The sequence below is a fragment of the Gambusia affinis genome, linkage group LG13 (assembly GCF_019740435.1).
Source record: "Gambusia affinis linkage group LG13, SWU_Gaff_1.0, whole genome shotgun sequence".
In the NCBI taxonomy this organism is placed as follows: Eukaryota; Metazoa; Chordata; class Actinopteri; order Cyprinodontiformes; family Poeciliidae; genus Gambusia; species Gambusia affinis.
Window position 1 is genome coordinate 27,609,308 of NC_057880.1, and position 26,829 is coordinate 27,636,136.

The following is a 26,829-nucleotide window of genomic DNA, read 5'->3' on the forward strand; positions in this document are numbered from 1 at the left end:
TCAGATCAATCATTGAAAGGATTCAATGTTTCATAAAGAGTCAAAGTTTGTTAAATTTTAAACCATGGCTCCTACAGCGACTATTAAAATTAAATTATTGGTCAATATTAAAAGAAATTCTCTTTGTACTGACAGAAACCAAACTATTTATAGATTGATATTCATATTCATATTTATATTCCAAACATCAGCATCTCTTCTTTAAGATACATTTTATAAAATCCAGTGATAATGAAATTCTGCTCCAACCCAAAATCTTTGATTTTTGTTATATTAAAGTCGCATCATATCTGATCTGCTGTGATTCAGCAGGACAAAAAGTTTTTACCAGCTGAGGAATCAGAATCACATCATTAAAAAATATGAAGTTTGATTCTTTTGGTAACACAGAAGTTATTTAATCTGCTTTGAAATATTTTGATTGTTACAGAATCTCATGTTGATGTTTTTAGCTCTTGATAAAATCAGACAATAAAATGAAACATAAAAATATTACTGAATTATGAAACTGTTTTAAATTGAAGGTAAACATTCAGTAAATATTCAGTGACTCCATAAATTATGACTGAAAAGTTTCTGTCAGCAGTTCAATCACCAAGTCAAACACTTTATAGATTAATTACTTCTGTTTTAACATTTAGATTTTGTGTATAATAGTTGCTAAAAGGTTATTTTCTGAAGATGCCATAAATCTGACAACCTGATCAGGATTCAGACTGTCGGTGTTCACATGGACGTTTCATTAAAACTCTCCAGTGACTTCAGTTCAATGAGGTCATTCAGAAAATAAGATTTTCATGTCAGGTTGTAAATATTAATCTTTGATCTCCAGTTATTGTGGGGCAACTGGAAGCTGACTGGTCTGATAAACGGGTTTAATGTTTCTGGGAAACAGAATCAGAGGAACATCAGCGACCCGATTCCTGCTGACCGACTGATCTGGGTCCAGCTGCTGGTTCCTCTACTGGTCATACTGGTTCTGATTACAGAAACTGGGTTTTATCAAACCAGTTCTAACTAAACTGGTTTTAATAAATCCATCCACTGACCACTAGAGGGCTCCAGCTGCTGGTTTCCTTCTATGATTTTGTTAATAATTTGCATTTTATTTTGTAATTTATTGACTTACTAAAATCTTATTACCAAGTTGAAAACTGGATTTTGTCCCCATCCATCTGTCGTCATGACAACCGCTGGGATTAAACCTAGAAAAGCCGAGACCGTTCTGGACCAATCGACTCTTTCTTTCACCCTGACCTCTGACCCCGTAGTGTTTGGTGGAATAAGGACAGACAGCAGCATGTGGAACCAAACTGTTTATTCCTCCAGAGCTCTACTTGTCCTCCGGCTTGTTGAAGCAGTAGGTCAGGCAGCATTTGCCGCAGTAATGGCGGTCAAAGTGACTCGCCATGAAGACGCCGGCGCCGCACTCGTCAGCCGGACACTCGCGCCGCAGACGGTGGATCTTACCGTTCTCATCCACCTGCAGATAGAAACAGTCAGCCGCTGAAGGGAAGAGGCAGCGCCCTCTGACCCCAGAAGCCCCGCCCACCTTGTAGTACTTGAGCACGGCCAGCTTGACCTTCTTCCTCTTGTGTTTGTTCTTCTTGGGTGTGGTGTAGGACTTCTTCTTCCTCTTCTTGGCGCCGCCTCTCAGCCGCAGCACCAAGTGCAGAGTGGACTCCTGTAAACAGGAAGTGGGTCAGAGCGCCACCTGCAGGCGTCCAGAACCAACACTGAGCCGGTCCAGAACCAACACTGAGCCGGTCCAGAACCAACACTGAGCCGGTCCAGAACCAACACTGAGCCGGTCCAGAACCAACACTGAGCCGGTCCAGAACCAACACTGAGCCGGTCCAGAACCGTTCAGATTCTCTGTTGCAGCTGGTCGGTAAAATGTTAATTTGGAGAAAAAGTGACGATTAGAGCAGAAAACCTTCAATCAGATTCAGTTTCTGTCGTGATGCTAGCTCCACTTCCTGAACTGAAAGCAGGTCAAATGTCTTGATTGTATTAGACCAAAATGATTAGAAATAATCCTGCAATTTAGCATAAATGATTTTGATCGACTCCAAGGAAAAACATGGCAGCGATCTCTGGAAACGTTCAAAGTGAACATTAATGTCAGTAACCTGGTTCTCATGGTCAGGGTGGAGGTCAGGGAACATGCAGATGATCTGGTCGGTTTTGATCAATGAATATGTAACTATGTATGATAGTTAAAATGCTGCTATGATCAAAAGGATAAATAACATTTCTAGAGTTCAAACTGTCAGGATGCCTTCAGGGTCAGTAAGAAAATGAAATAAGTTCATTAATTACTGAACATCAGGATGACTTTAGCAGGTGGAGTTGAACACTGACATGGTGTCCAGTTTGGGTTCAGAGCTGGTCCATGTTCTCTACACTGGACAGACTTCATGGTTCTGAACCAAAACGGATCAGAGGAGAAATGTTGGACCAGCAGCATTAAAAACCTCATGTTTAACTTTATCATTTCAATTCATCTGAAGATAAAATCATCATGGCCTTGTGACCCCAAGAACAGCCACAGACAAACAGTTATTAAATATCATGTAATCTTGTTTTGTGTCTCTGGTTTATTTTGTTTTGGTTGAACTTTGAGCCTGAAATAAAAATTTCATTTTTTTTATTAAATTAGAATAAAAACAGAACTTCAGAGTTCTGCTCAAGACATGAACTAAAACATTTCAACTGAATCTGTTCAGAAGAACTGAAAGCTGCAGAGTTCTCCTCACCTTCTGGATGTTGTAGTCCGACAGCGTCCGTCCGTCCTCCAGCTGCTTCCCAGCAAAGATCAGCCTCTGCTGGTCAGGAGGGATTCCTGCAGGAACATCAGCAAGAATTTAAACAACCTGGAGAAACGACGACCCTGGAGACCCCTTCAATGACCTGGAGACCCCTTCAATGACCTGGAGACCCCTTCAATGACCTGGAGACCCCTTCAATGACCTGGAGACCCCTTCAATGACCTGGAGACCCCTTCAATGACCTGGAGACCCCTTCAATGACCTGGAGACCCCTTCAATGACCCCCACAGTCTCAGGTTAAACTGATGGTCCTGACTGGATGAAGCAGTCATTTGGGTTCATGTTTCTAATTTCACTTTGAGGAAGTCTGGAATTGAACCCTTTCTGAGCTGCAGATAACCTATCTTCTACATGAACAGCCAATCAGATTCTTGTATTTTAGTTCCAAAGCAGAAGCAAACGTGTCAGATGAACCCTGAGTTTGGAGAAACCCTCCAATATCCACCTACAGATATAAAACGTTTAATACCTTCAATAATATGTTGTGAAAATTCTGATGTGACTCGGATTGTAAATATTCTTTCAGTTATTTACAATTGTCTTGACTTAAGTCATTACTCCAGTTAATTTCATAAAGAGATGATATATTTCATTTTGTAAAGACAAAAAAAAAAACATGAAGTTGGTGGAAAACTGCCAAAGTGCCTTAAAAAATTCTAAACTATGTAGATATTTTTAATTATGAAGTAAATTAGGTCATTATTAGAATCAGAAGTATAATAATGAAGACATATTTGTTCATAGAAACTTCTTCCTCCAGTTTTCATTTAAACTCCAGCTGGATCTCATTTAGAGGCGTTCAGGGTCACCAGGATCAGTCAGAACCACCTGAACGGATCGACCGTAGCTGACACTCACCTTCCTTGTCCTGGATCTTAGCCTTGACATTTTCAATAGTATCTGAAGGTTCAACCTGGAAAATAAAAACAAATGTAACCTGATGGCACTGAATAAAACCACTGCATAAGCTCCAATACTGAGTTCTTCACTATGCTCCGTTTAAACGAACCTCTGCGGCTACACGTGTTTACTGCTCTACCAACTTTCGCCACGTAGCTTCAGGTTAGCCGCTTTTTATGACCAACCAAAGCAATATTACCTTATACATCAGCATAATCAGAAAACAAGCTTAATATGTACTCCTTTAAACAGTAAAGATCCGATTAACTGCAGTTAGTAAACGCCGCCACCCTCCATCACGCTCACCTCGAGGGTTATAGTTTTCCCCGTGAGGGTTTTCACGAAAATCTGCATCGTGAGGTTCGGTCCACCTGTACGGAAACACACGGAGAGACTATCGGAACCCACTCAGATTGAAAACTGATCCAAAATGCTTTTACATTTTATTAAAAAATGATAAAAACACGCAGCACCACTCACCACCGGTTCACTCCTAATGGCGGATCCTGAGAAGAGGACCTCAAAGGGGAAAGAACGGGGTTTCCTACACGCGATTCAACGGGGGTAGTTGGCAGTTATTGTGCCTGATTAAAAAAACAGAAACAGTATTTTTGTATCGTCGTTAGTTTACTTTTGTTTATAACATATTTCGGCTTTGAACATATCAAAATAAAATTAAGGTAAATACTTGAAATAATATAACTCAAATGACCAAAACCATGATTTTAAGAGGTCCTCGGTTTCCATGGTAACATCACAATTGCTATGTTACTGACGGCTAACACGCAGAAGAGTTAGAGTTTAATACTAGATAATAACAAGATGAATAAAGAACAAAATGACACCGAAGATCCTGAAATGAGTCCCATGATGGATGCAGAGGTGTGTGAGAGTGACGAGACGTTTGTTCAGTCTCTAAACGAGTGTATCGAGAAAGAGAAGAAGTACCTGCAGTGTCCAGAGGAGGGCACCGATGAGCTGCGATACATAGTCTACCGCTCCGCATTCAACAAGGTGAGCGAGTCAGCTGAGAAAATAAGGGTTGAATGAATGGAATATTTTAACCAAAACTCTTATGGAAGTTCTAATTATGATAATATGAACAGGTGAAGGATTTTATAAACCATTTAAATGTTTTCCTTCATGTGATCCATATGATTTCTTCTCATTTTACACAGGACGTTGCAGAGCTATTCATCTTCTTATGTAGTTCTACCTCAAAGTAGAAAAGACACAACTATTCTTGATTTTCCAGATTTTCTTTTACAGATAAAAATTTGGAAAGTGTGGCATGTTTTTGTATTCCTGAGCCTGCTGCAGGTCTTTTAGGTTTCTCTAACCATCTAGACTAGGTTCTGTCAGCCTGGGAGGTTAACCTCCACCACAGTCTCAGGTTCATCACTGAGGACCCAGACTGGACCCAAACTGAGTGGCAGTGATGGACACTACTCACGGTCACTAACTCTAAAGCGCTAGCAATAAGTGTTAGCTATGCCATGTTGGTGCATCTAATGTACTACACCAACATGGTACTTAGCAGAAGCTAATGCTGAAGCGCTTATTTCAACCATGTTTACATCCACCATCTGTAGGTGACACAAACAGACTCTTAAATTGGCACGTTAGAATTTGTCTCAAATAATTAACTAAAGGTTAACCCTACCCTAACTTTGACAATGTTTGCTAACATTGTCAAAGTTAGCAAACATAATAAAGAGCTGAATGAAAAATTAGCTCTGCTGTTAGCCTAGCATATTAGAGAACCTGGAAGTGATCCGGACGGGTTTAACAGAATGTTCTGGAGCCGTACAGATCCGGTCTGTATCTTGCAGGTGATTGGTCGAGCCTCGGCCTATAGGAGACTCCTGCTGGACATAAAGTCAGAGTATGATGGCGTCATCAGGGAGATGAAGAGGAGGGAGGAGGAAGCTGCAGCGTCCCGCCTGCAGTCCCTGCTGGATTATGCGGCTCACATCACTGACAGGTGGAGCTGCTGGTTCTGGTGGGGGTCGGTCGGGTCCAAACACCACCACAGGTTCACCAGCATGTCTGCTCTGTGTCCAGAACCTTGGTCCTCCAGAACCAGACAGCAGAACTTCAGCAGGAGGTCCGGAGGCAGAAGTCCACCACCCAGAGCCTGCTGATACCAGGTTCTGTTGGACTTACTGGGCCGGATGTTCTGGATGGGCCTCAGAACCTCTGATGACCCGCCTCTCTGCGTTTCTGCAGGTCTGACCGTGGCCCAGTCCGAAGACCCAGAGGTTCTGCTGGTCCATCTGGGCCACCTGAAGACGCGGAGAGACGGCCTGCTGGACCGGAAGATCCTGTGTGGTCCTGTGGAGGTCCAGACCCAGCTGACCTTAGACCTGCAAGAGGACCAGCTCCAGAGAGACCGCTTGAGGGCCCAGAACCAGCAGCTGATGACCCGGTATGGAAACAGGGTCGGATCAGAACATCTGAGGTCATGAAGGTTCCTCCAGCAGACTGTAGGTCAACCAGAACCAGAACCAGAACCCGGCTTTAGCCTCAGATTATTTGAACTTTAACATTAACAGAAACATAAACGCAGAACAGAGTCCGGTCCAGAATCCGGTCCAAATTTTGGTTCCTGCCTCCCTGATCCTGCCACATTTCCCCTCCGGTCCAGCAGGTGGCACTGCAGCTCTGACCTGTGATCTCTGCAGGTTCCGGCGCCTGAAGCTTCTGGGTCAGCATCTGACGGCCTGGGAGGAATCGGGTCAGACGGTTCTGCTGGAGGAGCTGCTGGGTTCTGTCATGCAGAACCTCCAGGAGATCGGAACAGATCTGCACGACGAAGGTCCGACTTCACATCCTGGAAATGAACTGCTGGTTCTGGTGTTAGCAGGTTCTGGTTCTGGACATGATCCACCAGAACCTTTCAGAACCTTTGCTGTCGGTCCTGCAGGCGGTGATGAAGAGTCGTTCTGCATCCCAGCTGAGCTGCTGGAGGAAGAGGAGCCAACCGGGCTGGACGAGTCCAAACTGCTGAGGAACCACCTGGACAGGTCAGGTTCTACGGGTCAGAACCAGACCCAGGCAGAATCACAGCGCCTGGGCCTGCCTGGACTATAACTATAACTGACTCTGGTTCTGGTTCTGGCTGTAGTTCTAACCGGTTCTGGTTCTGTTCCCCAGGTTCCTGGACCTGCTCCAGTCCTCCCAGTATGAGGCGGCGGCCCTCCATGCGGCCCGGTCTCCGGTCCTGAGGGACTCGGACACTATGGAGATGTTCCGAGGTTCAGAACCAGAACCAGAATCAGAACCTCCCCCAGAACCCGGCTGATACTGGTTCTGTTCCCTCAGGTGTTTGGGTCCCGCCAGACTCCACCCCCCCTCTGCTGCTGTTCTTCCGGGCGCTCCTGGTTACCGCGGCGACCGGCAGCCGGCTGTCGGCGGCGCTGTCGCTAAGGGGCGTGACCTCAGCTCTGCAGCACGGAGACGTGCAGCTCATCGCTAACGCCGTCACGCTCAACAAGTGAGGTTCTGACCCGGTTCTGAAAGCAACATTTAGAAACACAACAGAGGAAAAATGACAAAATGAATGAAAGTATTTATACCTGTAAAGTGACCTAATTCATCTGAGGTCCAGTCAACAGGTGCCAGCCACACTAATCAGCTGGAACTTCTCCAGTGAATCTGTTGGGTTGGATCCAGGGATCGGTTCTCCTCTGCTAGAACCGAGGAGAACCGAAAGCAGAAAGAATTAGCAGCTCATTTTGAAATCCAGCCTGGTCCTCCAGACTCCCTGCATGTTTCAGGTGTTTCCTGCTTCAGCACAGGTGATTTCAGTGGACAGGTGATTTCAGTGGACAGGTGATTTCAGTGGACAGGTGATTTCAGTGGACAGGTGATTTCAGTGATTAACAGGCTGCATGGATCAATCAGGCCGAACTCAGCCTGAGGAACCAGAGAGTCCAAATCTGGACTGGAGTTTTCTGAAACTCTTGAGGGAAAATCCTCTGGCCTGACATGGATGGACATCAGAACACGCTTTGGTTCGAGACTTGGGGTCTAACGTGTGATTGGACTGGACTGAGGTCGGGTTCTGGTCGGGTTCTGGATCAGATTCTGAATCGGGTTCTGGTGTAACTGAGGCATCCCCCTCAGGCTGACCTTCTCTGAGGATGTGGGCGACGCGCTCACTGAGCATGCTCAGAGGAACCGGGGCGTGGCCGACCTCTGCCTGGCTCTGGCCTCCGCCGTCTACCAGGCCTGCAGCCACCACCAGAAGACCGCACTGAGCATGTGCAGAAGAGGCCTGGTGCACGGCGCCGCCGAGGTCATCAAGAGGAAGCAGCTTACCGCAGGTCAGCCTGTTTCTCTGGGTCCGAACAGAACCAGAACCTGAACCAGGTTCTCATGAACTGTGTGTCTCATGTCTTTCTGTCTTTGTGAGGACTTCCCAGTCCGACCAGAACCAGAACCTGTCCTGTGTGTGTCCAGAGGAGAGCCTGTGGGTTCTGTCCCACGCGCCCAGCCTGTCCCTCCTCCAGCTGCTGACCAACACAGACGACAATGGGGAGGCGGCCATCTTGTCTGTGGGTGGGACCTTTGCCTCCATGCTGGCGGACTTCAACCAGAACCGGCTGGCTCTGGAGCTTCTGGAAGGGTTCCTGAGGAGAGGTCCAGGTGAGTGCGTCGGTTCTGACCCGACCCGGATGCGAGACCTTCTGACGCGTCTCTGTCCCCTCAGATGTGCTGGCGTCGGCCATCTTGGAGGACAGCAGTTGCTCGGTGGACGTCTGGGACCAGGTGGCGGCACTGTGCGCTGAACTGGACCAGGCCAACCTGAGCCGGGCCGTCCGCTCCATTCTACATGGACCTGGACCCTGGACATCGGACCTGGAAGGGGAATGGGTCATGGAGCATGTCTTCCTGTGAGAGTGGAAGTGGAGGACGGAAACAGGAAGTGGAGAACGGAGACAGGAAGTGGAGGACGGAGACAGGAAGTGGAGAACGGAGACAGGAAGTGGAGAACGGAAACAAGAAGTGGAGGATGGAAACAGGAAGTGGAGGACGGAGACAGGAAGTGGAGGACGGAGACAGGAAGTGGAGGACGGAGACAGGAAGTGGAGAACGGAAACAAGAAGTGGAGGATGGAAACAGGAAGTGGAGGACATATAATGTATAATTATTAATTTTAATTTAATTTTAATTAAATGAGAAAAAATCCTAAAGAAGCGCCAAAAATATTTTATTTTTCGATTAATAAAGTTGTTTAAAATGTTTTTTCTGCACTAATTTATTTACAGAAACATTAAATACTTCGAGCTTCCAGAACCAAAACCTTTGCACTGGGTTTGGTTCCGCTGGAGGCTGATGATGATGATTGTTTACAGGATGAAGATGCCGCTGGTCACATGATCAGCAGCCATGGTGGAAACTCCAGTATCATAAACGTGATGTGAACTGGACTTTGGATCCTCTGCGGCTCGTTGGCCCGGTTCCGACCGCTCCGGCGCTGTAAACAGACTGGTGTTGCTAGGCAACGGCTGCTAATTGGAGCCGCTGCTGACATAGTCTTCATCGCCATCATCACCATCCTGCTGAGAGGCTAAAGATAATCCAGACAGAACCGGCGCGGCAGGCCAGAACCTTCCACTGGTTCCACTGGTTCAGGAGGTGCAAACATCCAGAAGGTTATTGATGAAAGAGTCAGCAGAACGGGATAAGTTGAAACCGAACTGGTCTGGTTCTGAACCGGTCTGGTTCTGACCCGTTTCCGTCTCATGACTCAGTTCTGTTCATGTTCATCCAGGAACTGAGTCAGACCAGGACCATTCAAGAAGGAGAACCGGTCACTGTTCTATCTCCATCTATCAACAGCCGTCCAGAACCGGTTGCCCTGGTAACCCCCTTCATAATAAGAGTCTCTGAGCGGATCATGGCTGACCCAGAAGAAGAGAAGCTTCTCCTGCTGTGACTCAGCTCACATGTCGCCGGCTGCATGGCTCCATGTGACCCCCGACACGCGTGTTCTGGGGTATTTATGGGGTATGTCGGGGTATTTATGGCCCCCTGGTGTCGCCTGTTGCCCTGGATCCCAGCCCAGCTGCTCTGCTGCCACCGCATCGATCCCTCCTCCTCCACTGTAGCTTCACTGCTCTAACTGGGGGTGGAACCCTCATTTCCCAGCAGGCCTGAACGCAGCACGGCTCTGTCCCGCAGCGGTAGGAACGTTGCGGGACTCCTGATGAGTGCACAGCTGCCACTGAACATCTGGGCCCATGGCGACTGCAGCTTCCACTCCTGGACTTCCGGTCTGAGCCCCATCACCACCCCGCCACCACCATGCCGCAGTGTTTCACAGGCCCGACTCATTACTGCACAACATTTTATCTGTTACCTTACTATTTTAAATATTATTATTATATTTTTAGTTCGTATTTTTAGTATTCGTATTTTTTAATATCTGATTTGAATTTTGATGATGAATTTATTTCACCCAGAATAAATAAATAAATGTAGTTCTTACATAGTTCTAATTAAAACATCCAGTTATCATAAACATTATTATTATTATTATTATTATTATTATTATTATTATTATTATTATTATTATTATTATTATTATTATTATTATTATTTTCTCGTCAGGAAATGTAACGTCTCTGTTTTTCCTTAGTAATCTGTAATATCTGATAAACACATAAAGTAAATATGGCAAATAGCATTCATGTCGTTATAAAACTCATGGAGAGAAACTGAACCCCAAATCCGTGTAGAAACGAACCTGGACGGTTTAAAACCGAACCTGGGTCCAAACTGTAGCAGCCTCCCAGAACGGCTCCTCCTAAATTTTCGCCATGCTTTTAGGGGAGGCGGTGTCAGGTTTCGCCCCGCCCACTGAAATCAATCTGATTGGTCAGAGGTCAGGTCCCTCAGAGCTCTGTTCGCACCTGATTGGCTGGCGGGAGTTCCCTCTTCTCGGTTTCGCCATCTGAGGCTCGGGTTCGACGCCGTGGGGCTGCTGTGTGGCGTGGCGCACTTAGGCTCGGTTCGGACAGAAAAGGAACGAACCGGAGCGGTTCCGTAGCTTTTCCCGACCGTAGTTCGCTTCAGGGGGGAAATTAGAGCGGAAAACTACCGGAACTGGAACTTTTTCTACTGTGGGAGAAACTTTTTTCAGAGCCAGAAACATGGCAGACAGCGAGGAGGTCTCTTCCAGCACCCCCCTGTTCAGCGAGGGCCACCACTACCAGCCCGAACCGGAACCAGAACCCCAGCTGGACCAAGGGCCCGGCCAGGAACTGTTCAATCCCGATGACATCGTGGACCTGGTCGGCGGGGCTCAGGACGCCCTGGAGCGGCACCGGTCTGAGGAGGAGTACGGGCTGCAGGAGCCTACTGTGACCTCCACCCGACCAGAACCTGTCCGGGAGCCAGAACCAGAACCAGTCCAGGAGCCAGAACCTGAACCAGTCCGGGAGCCAGAACCAGAACCAGTCCAGGAGCCAGAACCCGAACCAGTCCGGGAACCAGAAACTGTCCGGGAACCAGAACCTGAACTTGTCTGGGAACCAGAACCTCAAACTGTCTGGGAACCAGAACCTGTACAAGTTTATGAGCCAGAACCGGTACCAATCAGAGAACCACAACCTTTTCTACAGGAAAATTTGCCAGAACCAGAACGTTTTAAGGAACCAGAACCAGAACCCCAGGCCCCGAAGGAGCCGGAGGTCATGGCCCCCGGAGCCGAGGCGGGGATCCCCGGCCCGGCCCCCCAAGCTGAGCCTCCTGCCCCGCAGAGCGACGCCCTCCTCGCGGCTGCAGCCCGGGAAGCAGCGCCATCCCCGGCAGAGGCAGCAGCGCAGCCCGCGGTGACACAGGAACCACTGACTCCGGCTTCGTGTGAGTATCTGAGGGAACAGTTCTGCTCTCTTTAATCGGGACATTTAACCCAGGCTGTTCGGTTTCATCAGAACCGTTACCACAGCTGGAGGCGGGTTGGTTTTTTACCGGATTTTAGTGTTTTATGTCCCGGTGAGGGTGAATCTGAACAGCCGGGCGGTAATGCTCCTCAGCCCGGGGAGCCCGCCTGACTCCCTGCCGCTGACATGGATCTGCAGAATCCCGCTGACATGGATCTGCAGAATCCCGCTGATCGGAACATTTTACCGGGAAGGTTCTGGAACATTTCCGTAGATTTTCCAGCAGGTTTTAGCCCGGTGTTCGCCGTGGTGATGCGGCCCACCTGTTCTGTTTGGACCGGATGATGTGTCGGTGTCGACCCGGTGAATTACCCGTTAAATCGCCTCTCCGGTTCCTGAAACCGAGAGAGGGGGTGTCTGGATAAATATGAGCTGGTTCTGTGTGCGGTACCGGTGGCGGTATGGACCGTTTTATGTTCCACCGCGGCTAACGGTACTGCTTAGGGTGGTTCCATTATCGGACAGCGCCACTATGCTATTCACTAACACAAACACGCTAAAAACGCTTCATCAGGTGTCTGAGCTGCGCAACTTTCCTAATATAGAAGCTCCGCGATGTCAGGTGGTTATACTGGCGTTATACTGGCGTTATACTGGTGTCAGCGCGTTGGACATCCTCTGTTGTGTAATTATGTGGATCAGACAGGTCGATTTGAGTTCATTTCGGTCGACGGAGCAGACAAGGCCCTGTCCGATAATGGAAGCAGCGGTGCTTAGCCCAGCCCAGATTAGTCACAACAAAGGAATCCGCTGGGAGTCCACTCCCAGTCGGTTTACCGCATTCCCAGCTCCGCGCCGGCCAGCGGGATGGAGCTGACGGTAATGTCCGGGCTTCAGCTGCACCCGGACCGACCCCTGCGGGCCCTGGATCTGGTCCAGAGGCCTAGTGCCGCCACAGGGCTCAGGTCCGCAGCAGCGGTCCAGAGCCAGGTTCTGGTGCTGTTGTGAGGTGTTTGTTCCTGAGGATGATGATGCAGTGTGAAGGTGAGCAGGCCTCAGATCCTCCTGGAGGTGATGGAGGCAGGGTGGGGCCGAGACCCAGAACAAAAGGAAAACACAGATCCCGCCTCATCGGACCGGTTCGGATCAGCCCAGCCTGGTTCTGCTGGAGGAAAACAAAGATCCGATTCATCCTGAAATAAATCCTTCTTATTCATTTCTAATCCAGATTTTTCCCATCAGAAAACAGATTTAGTCACCAAAGCATAAATCTACCAGCCTTTAGAAACATCTACTAATTTTATAGCATCATTTCATTACCATGGCAACAAGGTGGAGTTTTTACAACCAGAGCTGCAATGACACCTGAACTTTGACCCCACATCCCAGAGGAAGGATGAATGTCTCTGAGGATCTTTTCCAAAACTCCAACATCTCTCTGACCAGAGCAGCAGCTGATAATGTCATCATGTTTAGCTGTTAGCATGTTAGCATGGTCTTCAGTCAGAAGCCTTTTCAGATTCACTGCGTTACTGACCGGAGATGTTTTGAAGAAACTCGGATGATCTGAGTTACAACATTTGGCTTTTCTTCGGGACAAATAGAGGTTTATTCAAAGTGTTTAAAAGGAAATTAAAGGAGGAGTAAAAATAAACATCTGATAACCAAATTAACATCTGAGTCATGATAGAAATGATCTGGTGAAGCAGCTCCATGATTTGAAGCTCTAATATTTATTAGAAACAACAAAGCGTCATGAAAACTAAGATTATTTTTAGATTAGATTGAAGGAATAAAAAGTTAATGAGGAGAAAAACACTGAAAAATTCATGTTTGATCAAATATTGGATGTCTTGTGTTATTAAAAGAAAGTGGAACCAGACTGGAGCCTTGAGGATCTCCAAGATGGCCGCCGCCTGAGAGATAATAAAACATTCAGAGTTTCTCCAGGTGGAGCAGGAACCATCAGGTCAGAACTGGGTCATGGATCAGAACCAGTGGGAAGTTCTCCACTTACAGGAACCAGCTGGCTTCACTCAGGCGGTTCTAATGGTTCTGATGGTACTGGTGGTTCTGGTAGATCCGTTGGTTCTGATGGTTCCGGTCCATATAGTATCAGTAAATGTTGGACTAGATTTTCCATCGGTTTGTCTCTGGTTCCTGTTTACTGGGAGTAGCGGGTCGGTTTGGGTCGGTTTTGTTCTGAAGTAGGACAGGTACTGACCCAGACTGAACCCTGCTCCTCTTCCAGAACCAGAACCGGCCAGGTTCTGAACCGTGTTCCTGTTTGTGGGTCGGCTGGCTCCCCGGGTCGGGTTGGGTCAGGCGGTCCAGGTTCTGTTTGGGTCTGGCAGACGGCAGCCGGGCTCCGTCGACACTAATCTGGTTCTAATCTGTTGGCGCCGGTCCAAACGCCCTGAGGAAGAGGTTTGATCTGGGTCAGAACCAGCTACAGCTGACCCGGGTTTGTTTACAGCTGGAGGTTCCTGAGAGTTCAGAACCAGACCCAGCTTCATTCTTATTGAAACAGAACCAGAACCGGGCTCTGTGCTGTCACCGTTATCCCACTGGGTCGGATCAAACCCACAGAAGCCGCCAGGTTCTGGTTCTGCTTCAGGCTGTTAGAACTAGTTCTGATGAACCGGGTCAGATTTATCATGAGCGGTCCGAACAGAACCCAGAACCCTGAGCTCAGTCAGGTGGTTCTGTTTGGTTTCCTCACATTACAGCCTGATCAGAGTTCTGTCTGAACGATCAGAACCGGTCCAGTCCTGACTGATGGCCGGTTCTGATGATGGCTAATCCATCAGAACCTGGTGCGAGGTTCTGACCCGACCCGCTACCTTCAGACAGACAATGAGACCAACAAAGTTTCTCTGGTTCTGATCATCTGGGTTCTAACTGGGTTCACTTCAGAAACAACTGGGTGAACAGTTCCTTTTACGTATGAACAGTTCTTCCAGGATGTGAACAGTTCCTTCTGCAGCCTGAACTGCTTCATGATGGAACATGAACAGTTCTTCTAGTTATTAATAAAATCATTCATATTTATCCACTGGACTGATTTCTCTGAACGGGCTGCCATGTTTGTCCGCCTCCAACCAGAACCAGAACCCAGTCAGTGACGGGTCAGAACCGGCGCTGTGATCTGATTGGACAGCGGTTTGTGGTGTAACGGTTGAAGTTTGATTCGCTGACTGTTGTCATGGTATCTGAACCTGCAATGGGTTGGTCCAGAATAATTGAAACGTTCCTGCTAAGCTAACGTGATTGCAGATCTTCTTCCTGTTTCAGAATAAAAGCATGCCCTGTTATGTTTCTTCTGATGCATGGGTCCTGATTCTGGTTTGCCCTGCTCTCTGACCTCTGACCTCTCCTCCTGCAGATGCATCTTCTCCTGCTAAAGCTCAGCCTGTTCTTCTGATGCAGCTCCCTACAGGCAAGTCCTCCGTCCTCCTCAGTAGATCCAGCATGTCAGCTGACCTTCAGCAGGTCACCCAGTGTTGTTGATGCATTGTGGCTCAGACGGTCCTGCAGCCTGATCGAGGTTACCCAGGTCACCAAGGTCACAAAGGTCACTGAGGTCAGGCAGGAGGACTGTCATGTTGGATCATGTGACTCACTGAGCATGGATGATTGGCACCACACCTGGACCAGATCCTGCCTCGATGTTTAGACCAGAGAATGGATCAGACAGAGGCTTCCCTCTCTAAACCCCCAGAACCAGAACACAGGAGCAGCTGGGTTCTCCAGATGCTCTACTGAGCCTGGTTTGGACCTGCAGAACCTCCTCTGCAGTACATCACTAGCAGCAGGTTAAACACCCTTCAGGCTTTAGCCTTCTGCTTCAGTGCCAGAACAGAACCAGGGACAGAGATGTAAATGGTTCAACCTGCAGGGAGCTGCCAGGTCTAGAAGAACCATCCGGGTAACAATCTGGACTTTGACCGACCAGAACTTCAAGTTGGTGGTTCATTTATGTCACTAGTTCACACAGTTAAAGGTAACTCCATAGGTCTTGACTCTAATGCCTTGTTTCCACTGAGCGTTGCGGTTTGATATGTTATACTATGTTATGATCTGATGTATACAGGAGAACCTGCTTACCGCCAGATGGACCCGTAACAAGGCGGATTGGGTTAAACCCAAATGCCTAATGTTGCGTCATAGTAGCATGACAACAAATGTCATACATTAGTATGTCTGCTGATGGGTTTTTTCTGTCCGCTGATCAATGGACAGTATTGTATGTTGCCAGTATCTTCACCTTACCTGTACCGTACCGTACCTCTGTCCGGGGGCCCTGCAGATGAAAGGGCCCTGGAGCGTTTCGGTATGGTTGTATGGCCACTTTGACAATGAAAACACAATGCCATACCAAACTGCACTTACCCACCAATCAGTGGAAACGAGGCACTAGCAGTTTCATCATGAGACCTCTGTCCGATGTAGGCAGCTCCACCCAACCGCAGAATGAGATAGACCCAACGCCTGATGGTAGGAAAGGGACTGAGCTTCACATCCCATTATGTCTGCCCTTGGTTCTGGACCGGCTAGTTTCTTTCAATCAGAATCTTTACATCCCAGTCAGAGGTCTGCATGTGGACCAAATTATGTCCATCAGAGCAGTCCTTCATGTTTTCACCAGTCAGTGTAGAACGTTTGGATCAATCTACCTAGCAGCTCCTAAACATTGAGTTTTTACCAAACAGCTGTCTCTGTTTTGGGGAATGCAGGCTAGTGGTGAATGTCCAGCAGCTTTTGTCTGGTCTGGACCTCCAGGTCTCTCTGGAAACCTTCCTTAGAGTGGATTGTACCCAGGTGTGGTGGGCACTGTAAGGAATGGAGTATGTTTTTGATATTTGTGCTGTATGCGTTCTCCCTCCTCCCTCTCTACTCAAGAACTTGGGCAGAAGGGTGACTCCCCTGCACCCATCTCTCCTATCTCCCCTCTCCACTCACCCGACTCTCTGGAAGAGCTGTCTCTGACCGAGAGTCCCAACCAGCCCCCTCCCCCAGGATCTGCTGCACCCCTGGGCTCCTTCTCCACCACACCCCCCACTATTCTCTCCAAGAATATGCCTTGGGATGGCGAAGAAGGCGACTCTGGACCCGGACATGGGAAAACCAAAGAGGACCTTCTAGATTCCCTAGCTGCTCCCTACCTGAGTTTAGGGAAAGACTCAGGGCCTCATAATCCGTGTGAAGACAGCGGCATTTCGTTTTCCCCTGAGGAGAAGATGATTAGCTCAGACAGGTCCTCCACCGGCCCCTCCCCTGTCAACCCTCTGATGATGGTTCATGAGTCTCACCTTACCTCCTCTAACCCAACAGAGCACTGGGATTCACCATTCCTCTCATCTGAAGACAACTCCAAAGTCTCCATGGATTCCTTCACCAAGGACACAACACCCATTAGCTCCTCCAAATATGAACCAGATGTTTGTGGCAACCAGTCTGAAGAAGATGAAGACTTGAATTATGAGGTCAAGAAGAATAATAACCCGTTTGACGGATATTCTCCGCTAGCTGACAGTGGCTACTCCCATTTTGGAGAACCGAAGTCTGACACCAAGATGTCAGAGAGTCCCACACCAGATCTGGTCCAGTACAGGCAGACTGGAGAGTCCCAGGAGAACCAACCATCCATCCTAGACGAGGGCAAACTTTTCGAGACCACCAAGACGGCCAGTGACGCCCTCTTGGAGTCAATGAACCAGTTCTCCTCTGGTCTGAAAGAAGATGATGAGGAAGAAGAGGACTCTGCTTTGCCGCCGTCACTTCCAGACATCCTGAAGTCTTCCCCTCTTAACCCTGATAAAATGGACTCTGGCTCTTCTGAGGGAAGTCCGGAGGAGCAGAGCCCCATCCTGGAACGCCGGATGATGGAGTCTCCCAACCCTCCGATCAATCTATCCGCCAACAACCCGTTTGCTTTTGACACCAAAGTGTCTCTCCTGAAGGAGATGACCGAGGAGATGGAGGCAAAGTCTGCAGATGGTACAACCGTTGAAGACAGCAAAAGCTTTGGAGCCTTTGATCTGGTCAAGGAGGCCGAGGAGACCACCCCGCCGAAGGTCAAAGCAGAGGAACCTGTCCAGATTGAGCAGAAAGACTGGTTCTCCAGCAATGATTCTCCCAAAAGGCCTGAAAGGTTTGAGCCGCTTGACTTTCAGAGCAAGAAGACCACCGCCGAAGATTCAGACTCTGAGTCTCCGACCGCAGATTCTCTGTCGCCTGTTCTGGAGGCCATGGCCAAGAACCCTGCCAGCTTCCAGATAGAAACGGAAAAGAAAGACCTGAAGATGGAGCTGGAGGAGCCGGAGGTTGCTGAGGAGGTGTCTGAGCACGAGGTCTCCTCAGAGGAGTTTGAGTTCATTGAGCGACCGCCCCGAGGTGTGATCGATGAGTTTCTCGAGGCTCTGGATCCCTCCAAGTTTTCATCCCCGAAGCCTCCAGAGATCCCCCTGGATGATGACCTCGGCTATAGCCTGAAGGACACAACTGCTGTCGTGGGAAAGGTTCCTGGGCCAGAAGTCCTTAGCCAGAGCTCCTACCACCTCCTCACCCAGGCCTCCCCACAGAAGACCAAAGCCGAGCTGGAGACGCCCCCCAACCAGGCGCCACCCGCCCGCCTGCCGGCTGGGAACCCCGAGCAGCCGGCCCCCCAGAGGAGCGCCACGGGCAGCAAACTGTTTAAGATGCCAAACCTGAACCTAAGAGCAGGTAACAGAAAGTCGTCCCAGCATGGACTCCACCCCCAACCCAACCCACGTCACCCCCCATGCTCCACCCCGCCGGTCACTCATCATTCTCCGCCCTCCCCATGATCCACCCACAAACACATCCTCCTTGGTTTCCACCTGAATCTCCATCTTCATCCACATCCCATCCATCTCCACCTTTCAGTTCGATCCACCCGTCCCCTCCGCCATACATCACCTTCTGTTCCTGCATCGTCCCGGTTCTGTTCTGGTTCTGTTCTACATTAACTCCTGTATTTGGTTGTGTTGGACTTTTGGAGCATTTTGTTCATTGCTAACTTCATGTTTTCTCCTCTAACCCATCCTCCGCCCTAAAACATTCTCGCTCCCTGGTGAGCGGGAACCAGAACCAGGCCGGTCCAGCTGCTGTCCTCAGTATGAGGGTGTTGAGTTAGACTACGGTATCCGAGCTTTCCTCGGCTCTGGAAATAACCGGAGATATGGCTCTGCAACCCAACACCGCCTGAGGGGCCCCAGCCGGACCGCTGTGTCTCTGCAGCCCTGAGTCCCTCGACTCCGGAGCTGCTGGGTTCAGAAAAACATTCATAACCAACAAAATTAATGATTTTGATAAGATCAGAAAATAAAATGTTATGAAATGGATCAGGAAGCAGAACCCAGGCAGGAGGTCCTGCTCCTCCTCTTCCTTTTTCTCCACTTCCTCCTCCTCTTTCTCCTCTTCCTCCTCCATTTTCTCCTCCTCTTTCTCCTCTTCCTCCTCCTCTTTCTCCACTTCCTCCTCCTCTTTCTCCTCTTCCTCCTCCATTTTCTCCTCCTCTTTCTCCTCTTCCTCCTCCTCTTTCTCCACTTCCTCTTCCTCCTCCTCCTCCTCTTTCTCCACTTCCTCTTCCTCTTCCTCCTCCTCCTCCTCTTTCTCCACTTCCTCCTCCTCTTCCTCTTCCTCCTCCTCCTCCTCTTTCTCCACTTCCTCCTCCTCTTCCTCTTCCTCCTCCTCTTCCTCTTCCTCCTCCCTGCATTGCGACACTCTCAGCTCCTCGCTTCGTTCTCCAGAAACCAGAAACAGTCAGCAAATGTTGTGCTGATGTAATGTTGATCCAATCCGATCAGCCTCATTGATCTGCTGCCTCATCTCGTTCTGATGGTTCTGCTGGCTCACATATATTCATACACCAGCTGGATTCTCAAACCAAATGTTTGCTGTGGCTATAAATAGTAAACAGATAATTATTAACGAAACTATTTATTTAGATCAGAATAACCAAGACAGGGAATCTCTTCATTATCAGGAAAATAACAGCAGGATAAACATACAGCTATAAATCTGAAAAGTGCGGCGTGCCCATGTTTTTTAACCCAGAACCGGGTCTGGCTGCAGGTCTTCTGAACATCTGGACCAGTTTACAACCAGCTGGACCAGTTACTAGTTTACAGTAAGCCAGAGTTTATTAACAAAAATAGCTCAAGCTAACAGTTAAACACTTTAATCAACAATCTAGTAACTCTCAACTAAACTACTGATGAAAAGATCAAAGAATGATGTGCTGGATACACTATGCTAATCTGCTAATAGCAGAGCTAATTTTTAGTTTTGTGCATTAGCATATTTCTTATAGCATTAAGCTTCCCCTAAAGGATTTCCCAGATAAATTCTAAAGTCCTGTTAGTAGAAGCTAATCCACATATGCGCTAAGAACAACCATAACAATAATATACTTTATTTATAGGCGCCTTTCAAATAGCAAAGCTAATGTTTTGTTTAGCGCGTTAGCCAATGCTTAGCTCTACAGCGCTAATTTACCAGCCTACAGTGGTAGGCACACTTCAGCCGATCATGTTGCTGTAGCACATTAGCATTAGCTTCCACTAATTACCATGTTGATCTTGTGCTTTAGCGTTAACTTTAGAGTTAGCACTGCTAACTTTTTAATGAGCGGTGGCTGCCATTGGTAATCAATAATCGTTTAGATAATTGATTCATGATCTAGTGAGAAAGTGATGAATTTAATCTACATAAATGAGACATTTAGGAACAGTTTTAAAGACATGTGTAGGTTTGCTGTTTGATTCTAATTAAAAACAGCTGAAGTGCCCTTTAGCAATCACTAATTATTTTAATCATGACTCTGTAGAACCTACTGGTTTCCTCCCAGTCTGGTCCGTCTGGATAACTTAAAATGCTGCAGGTGTTTATCGATGAGCCGGTTCTGTAAAACCCATCAGGTTTACGCTGCTGGATCAGAACCTTCATCTTATCTTTACAAGTTTTTGTTTTTCAAACTGACAGCAGCTGGAAAAAGAACTGTTCAAAGGAATCATTAAGGGTAGGAATGAATCTTGTTCATGGTGAGTGATTGGATTCTGCAGACTGACCAGAGGTCAGAGGTCATGTTGGTGTTGAGCTGGTTGGAGGAGAGGCTTTTGGCTTGATCCCCCAGTGCATGATGGGAGCTGGAGTCTTTTCTGCTGTCTGGTAATGACTCAGTTTGAAGCTGATGTCTCTGCAGTGGACCAGAGGGAGCAGCGCCCCCTGGTGGCTGAATGCAGCCATTAACTGAATAGACCAGCTTTTCTCAAACGTTCATTTTTCCTGATCAAATAAATAAAACTGATGATGGATTAATGCTGGCGATCTTGTTGGATTTAAAGCCTCACAGAAACTCACTTTGGAGCGCCGTTCTTAAAAAATTAATTAATACTAATATAAGAAAATATATGAAGGTTTAGTTTTTAAAATCACCAGGTCATTCATTCATTTATAAATCTTTTTCAAACTCAATATGTAATTATCAAGCTAAATGTTTAGCTTCAACCTGAATCCTTAGCCTGGAGCTACATACTTAGCTAACTAACTAAATGTCTATTTGGTTACTTAAGTATTCAGTTTCCAAGCAAAATATTTAGCTTGGAGCTAAATGTTGCGCTAATAGCCTGAAGATTTGCTAAATGAATGAATTCTCCATGTTGCTATGGCAACCTGAGCTGGTCCCACCGCAGCAGGAGTCAGATTATAATCTGGACCTTCAATCTGCAGGAAGTAGGTCCAGATGTTTCTACAGGACAGACCTGTTCTCAGATCCTGACCCAGAGGTCAGAGGTCACTGCCTCCAATGGGGCGGGTCCAGTTGGTGTTGTCAGAACCGGGTTATTATGGAGAATAATGCAGAAAGGTTTCATCAGGAGGAGGAGGAGGAGCTCTAGGCACTGCGTCACGGTTCAGTCAGCTGACAGCAGGAGGAGCTGCTGTCCTTCCTCCTCCTCCTCTTCCTCAACCTCTCTCTCTGTTCGCTCGCCCGGCTGGTGGGAATGTGTGTCTGCTGATCGGGTCGGATCGGGTCGGACGGCATGGAGAGCAGCTGCATGGAGAGGAAGGAGCCGGTCAGCCGGTCCTGGAGGGAGCAGGGTAGGCTGGTTCTGGTTGGTTCTGATTGGGTCCAAATGGTTCTGATTGGATCTGGGTGTCGGGTTCTCAGACGGGACCTTTGGACGTGCAGCGGGCTGGGTCAAAGGTCAGGTTAATGATTGGTTGCAGAGGACCTGCAGTTGAAAGCTGCAGTCCAACCAGAACCAGCTGCTGGGTTCTGCTCATCCAGCAGTCAGCTCGAGGTCTGCAGAGGTCCAAACGGATCAGGCCCTCGGCGCCGCCTCCCGACTGCTGAGGCGGCGATTAGATCATTGATCCGTTTGGTTCTGGAGAACGGCCCAGAGGTTATCTGGTTCTGACTGGGCCAGGTTCAGATGGTTCTGGATCAGAACCAGGAGGAAACAACAGAACCCATCAGAACTGGCTGGTTCTGGTCTGTTGTCACTGATTCTACTGACTCAGCAGCTGTGTGTGTGTGTGTGTCTGCTTCAGCTCTGGTTCTGGTTCTGCTGGACCTGTTCTCCCAGCATGCACCTGGCCTGCAGCTGATTTGAATGTTGGACCTTTAATCTGCAGCGCTTTGCTTTTACGACCTGCTTTTACAACCCGGGCCGACTGAACCGGGCTTATCAGCACCGGGTGGGGTGCTGGACCGGAGGAACCCAGATCAGCGGTTCCGACTTGTCTGGAACAGAACTCAGAGTTGCAGCCAGAAGGGACATGGTGGTGGCAGCATCATGCTGTGGGAAACAGGTCAGAGCATTATGGGATGGTTGAGATCAGAGCTGATTCATGGGATAGAATGGCCTAGTCAAAACCCAGACCTGAGTCCAGCTGGTTGTAAACTGGTCCAGATGTTCAGAAGACCTGCACTGCAGCCAGACCTGGTTCTGGGTTAAAAACAAGGGCATGCCGCACTTTTCAGATTTATATCTGTAGAAATATTGAAAAACGGAAATAGTTTTCTTTGCTTCCTGTTGTGATCAATAAACTAATTTCGAAGTTATTGTGAGGAATTTATCCAGATTTATTAATATTTTAATAAACTCTCCTCGCTGGTTTATTGATCATATATTGGAAAGAAATCAGTAAATATGGTGATTGTCTCCTCCGTGGGGGCAGAGCTTCGCATGTCCCGCCCCCACCCACGAAGCGTGATCTCCGGTCAGCCGGAGGCGGAGCCGCCGTGCTGCTGCTGGAGGCTCCGGGAGGTTCAACATGGACGCCGAGCGGGGTTAGTGAGCTTCGATGTCCTCTGCTAGCGGTCTGGCAGCGGGCTTTGGCTGCCGAGGAGGCGGGCGGAGCGGGACTCAGACCGGCAGCGGCTGCGGGTGGAGCGGGCCTCCCGCGGAGGTTAACCCGGACTCTGAGGTTCTGTCCCGGCGTGAGGCGGGGGTCTGTCCGGGGAGGAGGAGGGAGGTGAAGCGGGTCAAACGGGACGAGTTGAACCGGAGCGGCGGTGAAACCAGATCTGTGGCCGGGTAGAGAGCGCTGCGGTGCGGGCTCTATTTTTAGCCGGCTCCGGTGCCGCGGGCAGCCTGTTACCATATGAGGCAGGCGCCCACATTTGGAGCCTCGCTCCCCCTCCTGCTCCGCCCGGTCCGCCTCACCCGCTGGTTCTTCTGGGAACATGGCTGTCCGCAGGAAGCTAACAGTTAGCATGCTAACACCGGCGGAAGCGAGGCGGAAATGGCGGCGAGTTGAGCGGAAATAATAATTTCTGGTTTAATTGGAAGCTGCAGTCGTGTTGAACTGAGTATAGTTTATATTTAGGTCGAGTTTAAACCCGCTGAACTGGACGCAGGTTAACCTGCAGGAGGATGAAGTTAGTCTGTGATTCACAACGCCATTAAATATAGAAATACCAGCAATAATTTAGATATCCTGACTCTTAACAGAAAACAATCTTATAAATTACACAACTTAAAAAAATATTTAACTAGCAAGCTAAATATTTAAGAAGATAAGTAAATATTTTAAAAAAGAATATTCATCAAACTAAATATTTAGTTTAGAGCTAAATATTTAGTCAACAATGTAAATAAGCTAAATATATAGCATGCTAACAAAATATTTAGTTTAAAAGGCAAGCTAATTCAGCATTAGAGCTAAAACTAGTTTGAAACTGTGGCATTTATCAGTAATAACAACAAGGTGCTCTTCACAGGCAGAATAATCAAATTATTTCTGTTAGTTTTGAAAGTGTAACTTTACAAACCTGCATAATGATGAGTTGTCCTGTTTTAGCGAGTGAATCAAAGAGTTTCCTCAGGCCTGTGTTTATGGTTCTGGTCCAGAATGGACTGCAAGAAGGAACTAAATGATCTGGACCTTGGACTAGACCACTCTGTTTGGTTCCGCTGAAGCATTAGCTTTAGCATGACATCAGCAGGAAGTGACACGTCTCTGAGCGGTTTGGACTTTCAGAGGCGGGACTTGGTCAGAACTTTGATCCGTTTGGTTGAACCAGGTTTCCCTCCGTCTTCATGAACCAATCATCTCCCCCATTTCACCTGGATCAGTTTTTAATGTTTATCAATTCAGTAGTGAAGCTCTGGTTCTGGTTCCGGTTCTGGTCTCCAGGCTTCCAGCAGGTCAGAGGTCGTCCCTTCTGACCGTCTCTCTGTGTCTGCCCCTAGTGGTGGAGCTGGTGTACTGGCGCGACGTGAAGACGACGGGCGTGGTGTTCGGCGCGGCGCTGCTGCTGCTGCTGTCGCTCAGCGTCTGCAGCATCGTCAGCGTCTGCTCCTACATCGGCCTGGCGCTGCTCTCCGTCACCATCTGCTTCCGGATATACAGGGGCATCCTGCAGGCCATCCAGAAGTCCGATGAGGGACACCCCTTCAAGTGAGTCCGCTTCTGATCCGCTTCTGATCCGTTCTGACCCATTTTTGATCCATTTTTAAGATTCAGTGCCTCAGATGTTATAAAGTAAAATAATAAACACTTCCTGGTTCCTGGTCCACTTTGGTTCTGTTGGTTCTGCTCAGCAGTTCTGGTCCAGATGGGATTATTCCAGCTCCATGGTTGGTTGATCCGCTTCTGGCTGCAGATCAGAACCTTTCTGAGTCCAGACTCATTAACTGGGATTACCAGGAGCTGAGCTCAGAGAATCTGGACCAGAACCAACTGGATCAGAACCAAAGTGTATCAGAACCAAAGCAGGTTTCCTGCTCAGTTTGCAGCTCAGAGCAACCCAAACAGGAGCTGGAATCGTTTTTACATCCTACCAAACCTCAGAACCCGACATGGGGCCGGGTCGGACTCTGTTACCATGGAAACCTTCTGACTCACCTCTGCCCCGCCCGCAGGCAGTACCTGGACCAGGAGGTGGCGCTGTCCGCAGACCTGGTCCACAAGTACAGCGACGTGATTCTGGAGAAGCTGAACTGGACCATCGAGGAGCTGAGGCGTCTGTTCCTGGTGGAGGACCTGGTGGACTCCATCAAGGTGAGGCAGAACCTCTGGGTCCGGTTCTGATTGGTTCTGATGATAAACGGATCATTAAACACGAAGTTCTGATTGGTTCTGACCCAGTTTCTCCCGCTGTCATCCTGCAGTTTGCAATTCTGATGTGGATCCTGACCTACATTGGCGCCTTGTTCAACGGACTCACTCTGCTGATCCTGGGTGAGTGGCGGCGCCCTCTAGTGATGGTTCTGCTGCGGCGCCCTCTAGTGATGGTTCTGCTGCGGCGCCCTCTAGTGATGGTTCTGCTGCGGCGCCCTCTAGTGGCACTGCAGCAGGCGGTCCTCTGGGTTCTGACGATGTCCTCCTCTTGCAGGTCTGGTCGGAGCGTTCAGCTGCCCAATCATCTATGAGAAACACCAGGTAGGACCCTGACATTACCCAGAATGCATCAGCAGTGCTGCTGGGGTCCTGGTCTAACTTCCTGTCTCTCTCAGGCTCAGATCGATCACTACCTGGCGCTGGTCACCAACCAGGTCAAGGATATTGTGGAAAAGTAAGTAAAAAAAAACTAATATAAAATCAGACTGAGAGTTTTGGCTGAGTTTCAAATTAAAAGACTTTAGGATTTTACTTTAGGAAACAGGCTTCTAATATGAAAGAGCTTCACCAGGAAGTAGAGTTTAGATTCTTCAAACAGCAGGATCCCAGTGGAGGAGCAGAAAAGTTCACTGGGGACCCAGAGTGTTACTGGGAAACCTTCTGTCTGCTTCTCCACTCAGATATTAATATTCTCAGCATTAAAGCGTTTCTGTGTAGTTTTGAGGTCAGTGACCTCTGTCTCCTGCTGATGACCTCACAGTGAAACATGGACTGGCCCTTTAAGGTGTGAAGAACATCATGAAGTGTTTTATTTTGGCGTGTTCGGTGGCTCACTTCCTGCCTCGTGTTTCCTGTTTGTGTTTCAGGATTCAGGAAAAGGTTCCCGGACTGAAGCGTAAGGCGGAGTGAAGGAACGGGAGGTCGAAGGTCGGATTCAGGAAGTCCTGATGGGAGGGGGCGGGGGGTTGGAGGAAACAAAATGAAGGAGGAAGAGGAGGATCAGGTGGGCGCTGCCCTTAATGTATTTGTCAGATTATTAAACTTATTTTATTTTTTTTCATTTCAGAATTTCTTATTTTGTGCTTCTGAGAATCGTTCAGTGGCTTTGATGATGATGATGATGATCATCTCTGTTTTTTTTCTGTGAACCAATCAGAGTCTCAGAAACATTTTAAAGCTGGTTGGCCCCGCCTCCTTCCACTCAGCCTATCACAGGCGGCTGGCAGCAGCAGGTTGGGGAGGGGCTGCTGTGAGGAAGAGGAGGGGCCTGCACTAAACTCTTCATCGCTGCTCGGTAGCTGTAGAACCATGTAGAACAATCCGTTACCCTGTTAGATCATCGTCATCCCGCCGTCTCCTAGGAAACGGCCGGGCGTTTTCCTCCGCCAGGTGTTGTTTCCAGGTGAGGTGGGCGGAGCTTAAAGCGTCTGTTTGTTCTGCTTCTTTAATCGTGAATGATAAACTTCTTCTTCTTCTTCACCTGTGCTGATTAAACTCCGCTGGAGTCGTGTTGTGGAATGCATTGTGAGATGTAAACAGTTATCAATAAAGCTTCTAGACACAGAACCAGAACAGAACCACGAGTCCTTTATGTCTGCCGCTAACCGGGT

At 48.3% G+C, this 26,829-nt stretch overlaps 3 protein-coding genes across 12 annotated transcripts; 2 read left to right on the top strand and 1 right to left on the bottom strand.

Moving 5' to 3' along the window:
- Positions 1–1,301: 1,301 nt before the first annotated feature.
- rps27a (ribosomal protein S27a) lies at positions 1,302–4,298 on the bottom strand. The gene is made up of 6 exons (XM_044137028.1): positions 4,212–4,298; positions 4,038–4,102; positions 3,690–3,744; positions 2,760–2,845; positions 1,553–1,684; positions 1,302–1,483 (listed from the first exon to the last, which is right to left on the bottom strand). Exons 2-6 carry the CDS (start codon positions 4,083–4,085, stop codon positions 1,334–1,336), a joined length of 471 nt encoding a protein of 156 aa, XP_043992963.1. The 5' UTR covers positions 4,086–4,102; positions 4,212–4,298; the 3' UTR covers positions 1,302–1,333.
- Positions 4,299–4,419: 121 nt separating this feature from the next.
- LOC122842797 (clathrin heavy chain linker domain-containing protein 1-like) lies at positions 4,420–10,092 on the top strand. 4 transcript variants are annotated; one of them, XR_006372613.1, is made up of 12 exons: positions 4,420–4,745; positions 5,564–5,715; positions 5,796–5,881; positions 5,961–6,159; positions 6,416–6,757; positions 6,888–6,988; positions 7,056–7,227; positions 7,860–8,059; positions 8,196–8,381; positions 8,446–8,877; positions 9,092–9,391; positions 9,511–10,092. XR_006372613.1 is itself a non-coding variant. In XM_044136984.1 (10 exons), the coding sequence occupies exons 1-10, from the start codon at positions 4,554–4,556 to the stop codon at positions 8,631–8,633; spliced, it is 1,818 nt and encodes a 605-aa protein (XP_043992919.1). In that variant the 5' UTR covers positions 4,420–4,553; the 3' UTR covers positions 8,634–8,887. The 4 variants fall into 4 exon arrangements, 1 of the variants encoding a protein (XP_043992919.1); XR_006372614.1 differs by having other exon boundaries at positions 6,416–6,549; positions 6,658–6,757; positions 9,092–10,092; XR_006372612.1 differs by having other exon boundaries at positions 9,092–10,092.
- Positions 10,093–10,675: 583 nt separating this feature from the next.
- On the top strand, positions 10,676–26,785 carry rtn4a (reticulon 4a). Of its 7 annotated transcripts, XM_044136959.1 has the most exons (10): positions 10,676–11,436; positions 11,470–11,603; positions 15,009–15,062; positions 16,526–18,349; positions 24,349–24,556; positions 25,021–25,159; positions 25,270–25,339; positions 25,494–25,540; positions 25,615–25,673; positions 26,086–26,785. In XM_044136959.1, exons 1-10 carry the CDS (start codon positions 10,892–10,894, stop codon positions 26,126–26,128), a joined length of 3,123 nt encoding a protein of 1,040 aa, XP_043992894.1. In that variant the 5' UTR covers positions 10,676–10,891; the 3' UTR covers positions 26,129–26,785. The 7 variants fall into 7 exon arrangements, with proteins under 7 accessions (XP_043992894.1, XP_043992893.1, XP_043992895.1 ...); XM_044136958.1 differs by having other exon boundaries at positions 10,676–11,603; XM_044136960.1 differs by having other exon boundaries at positions 10,678–11,603; positions 16,958–18,349.
- The last annotated feature ends 44 nt before the right edge of the window (positions 26,786–26,829 follow it).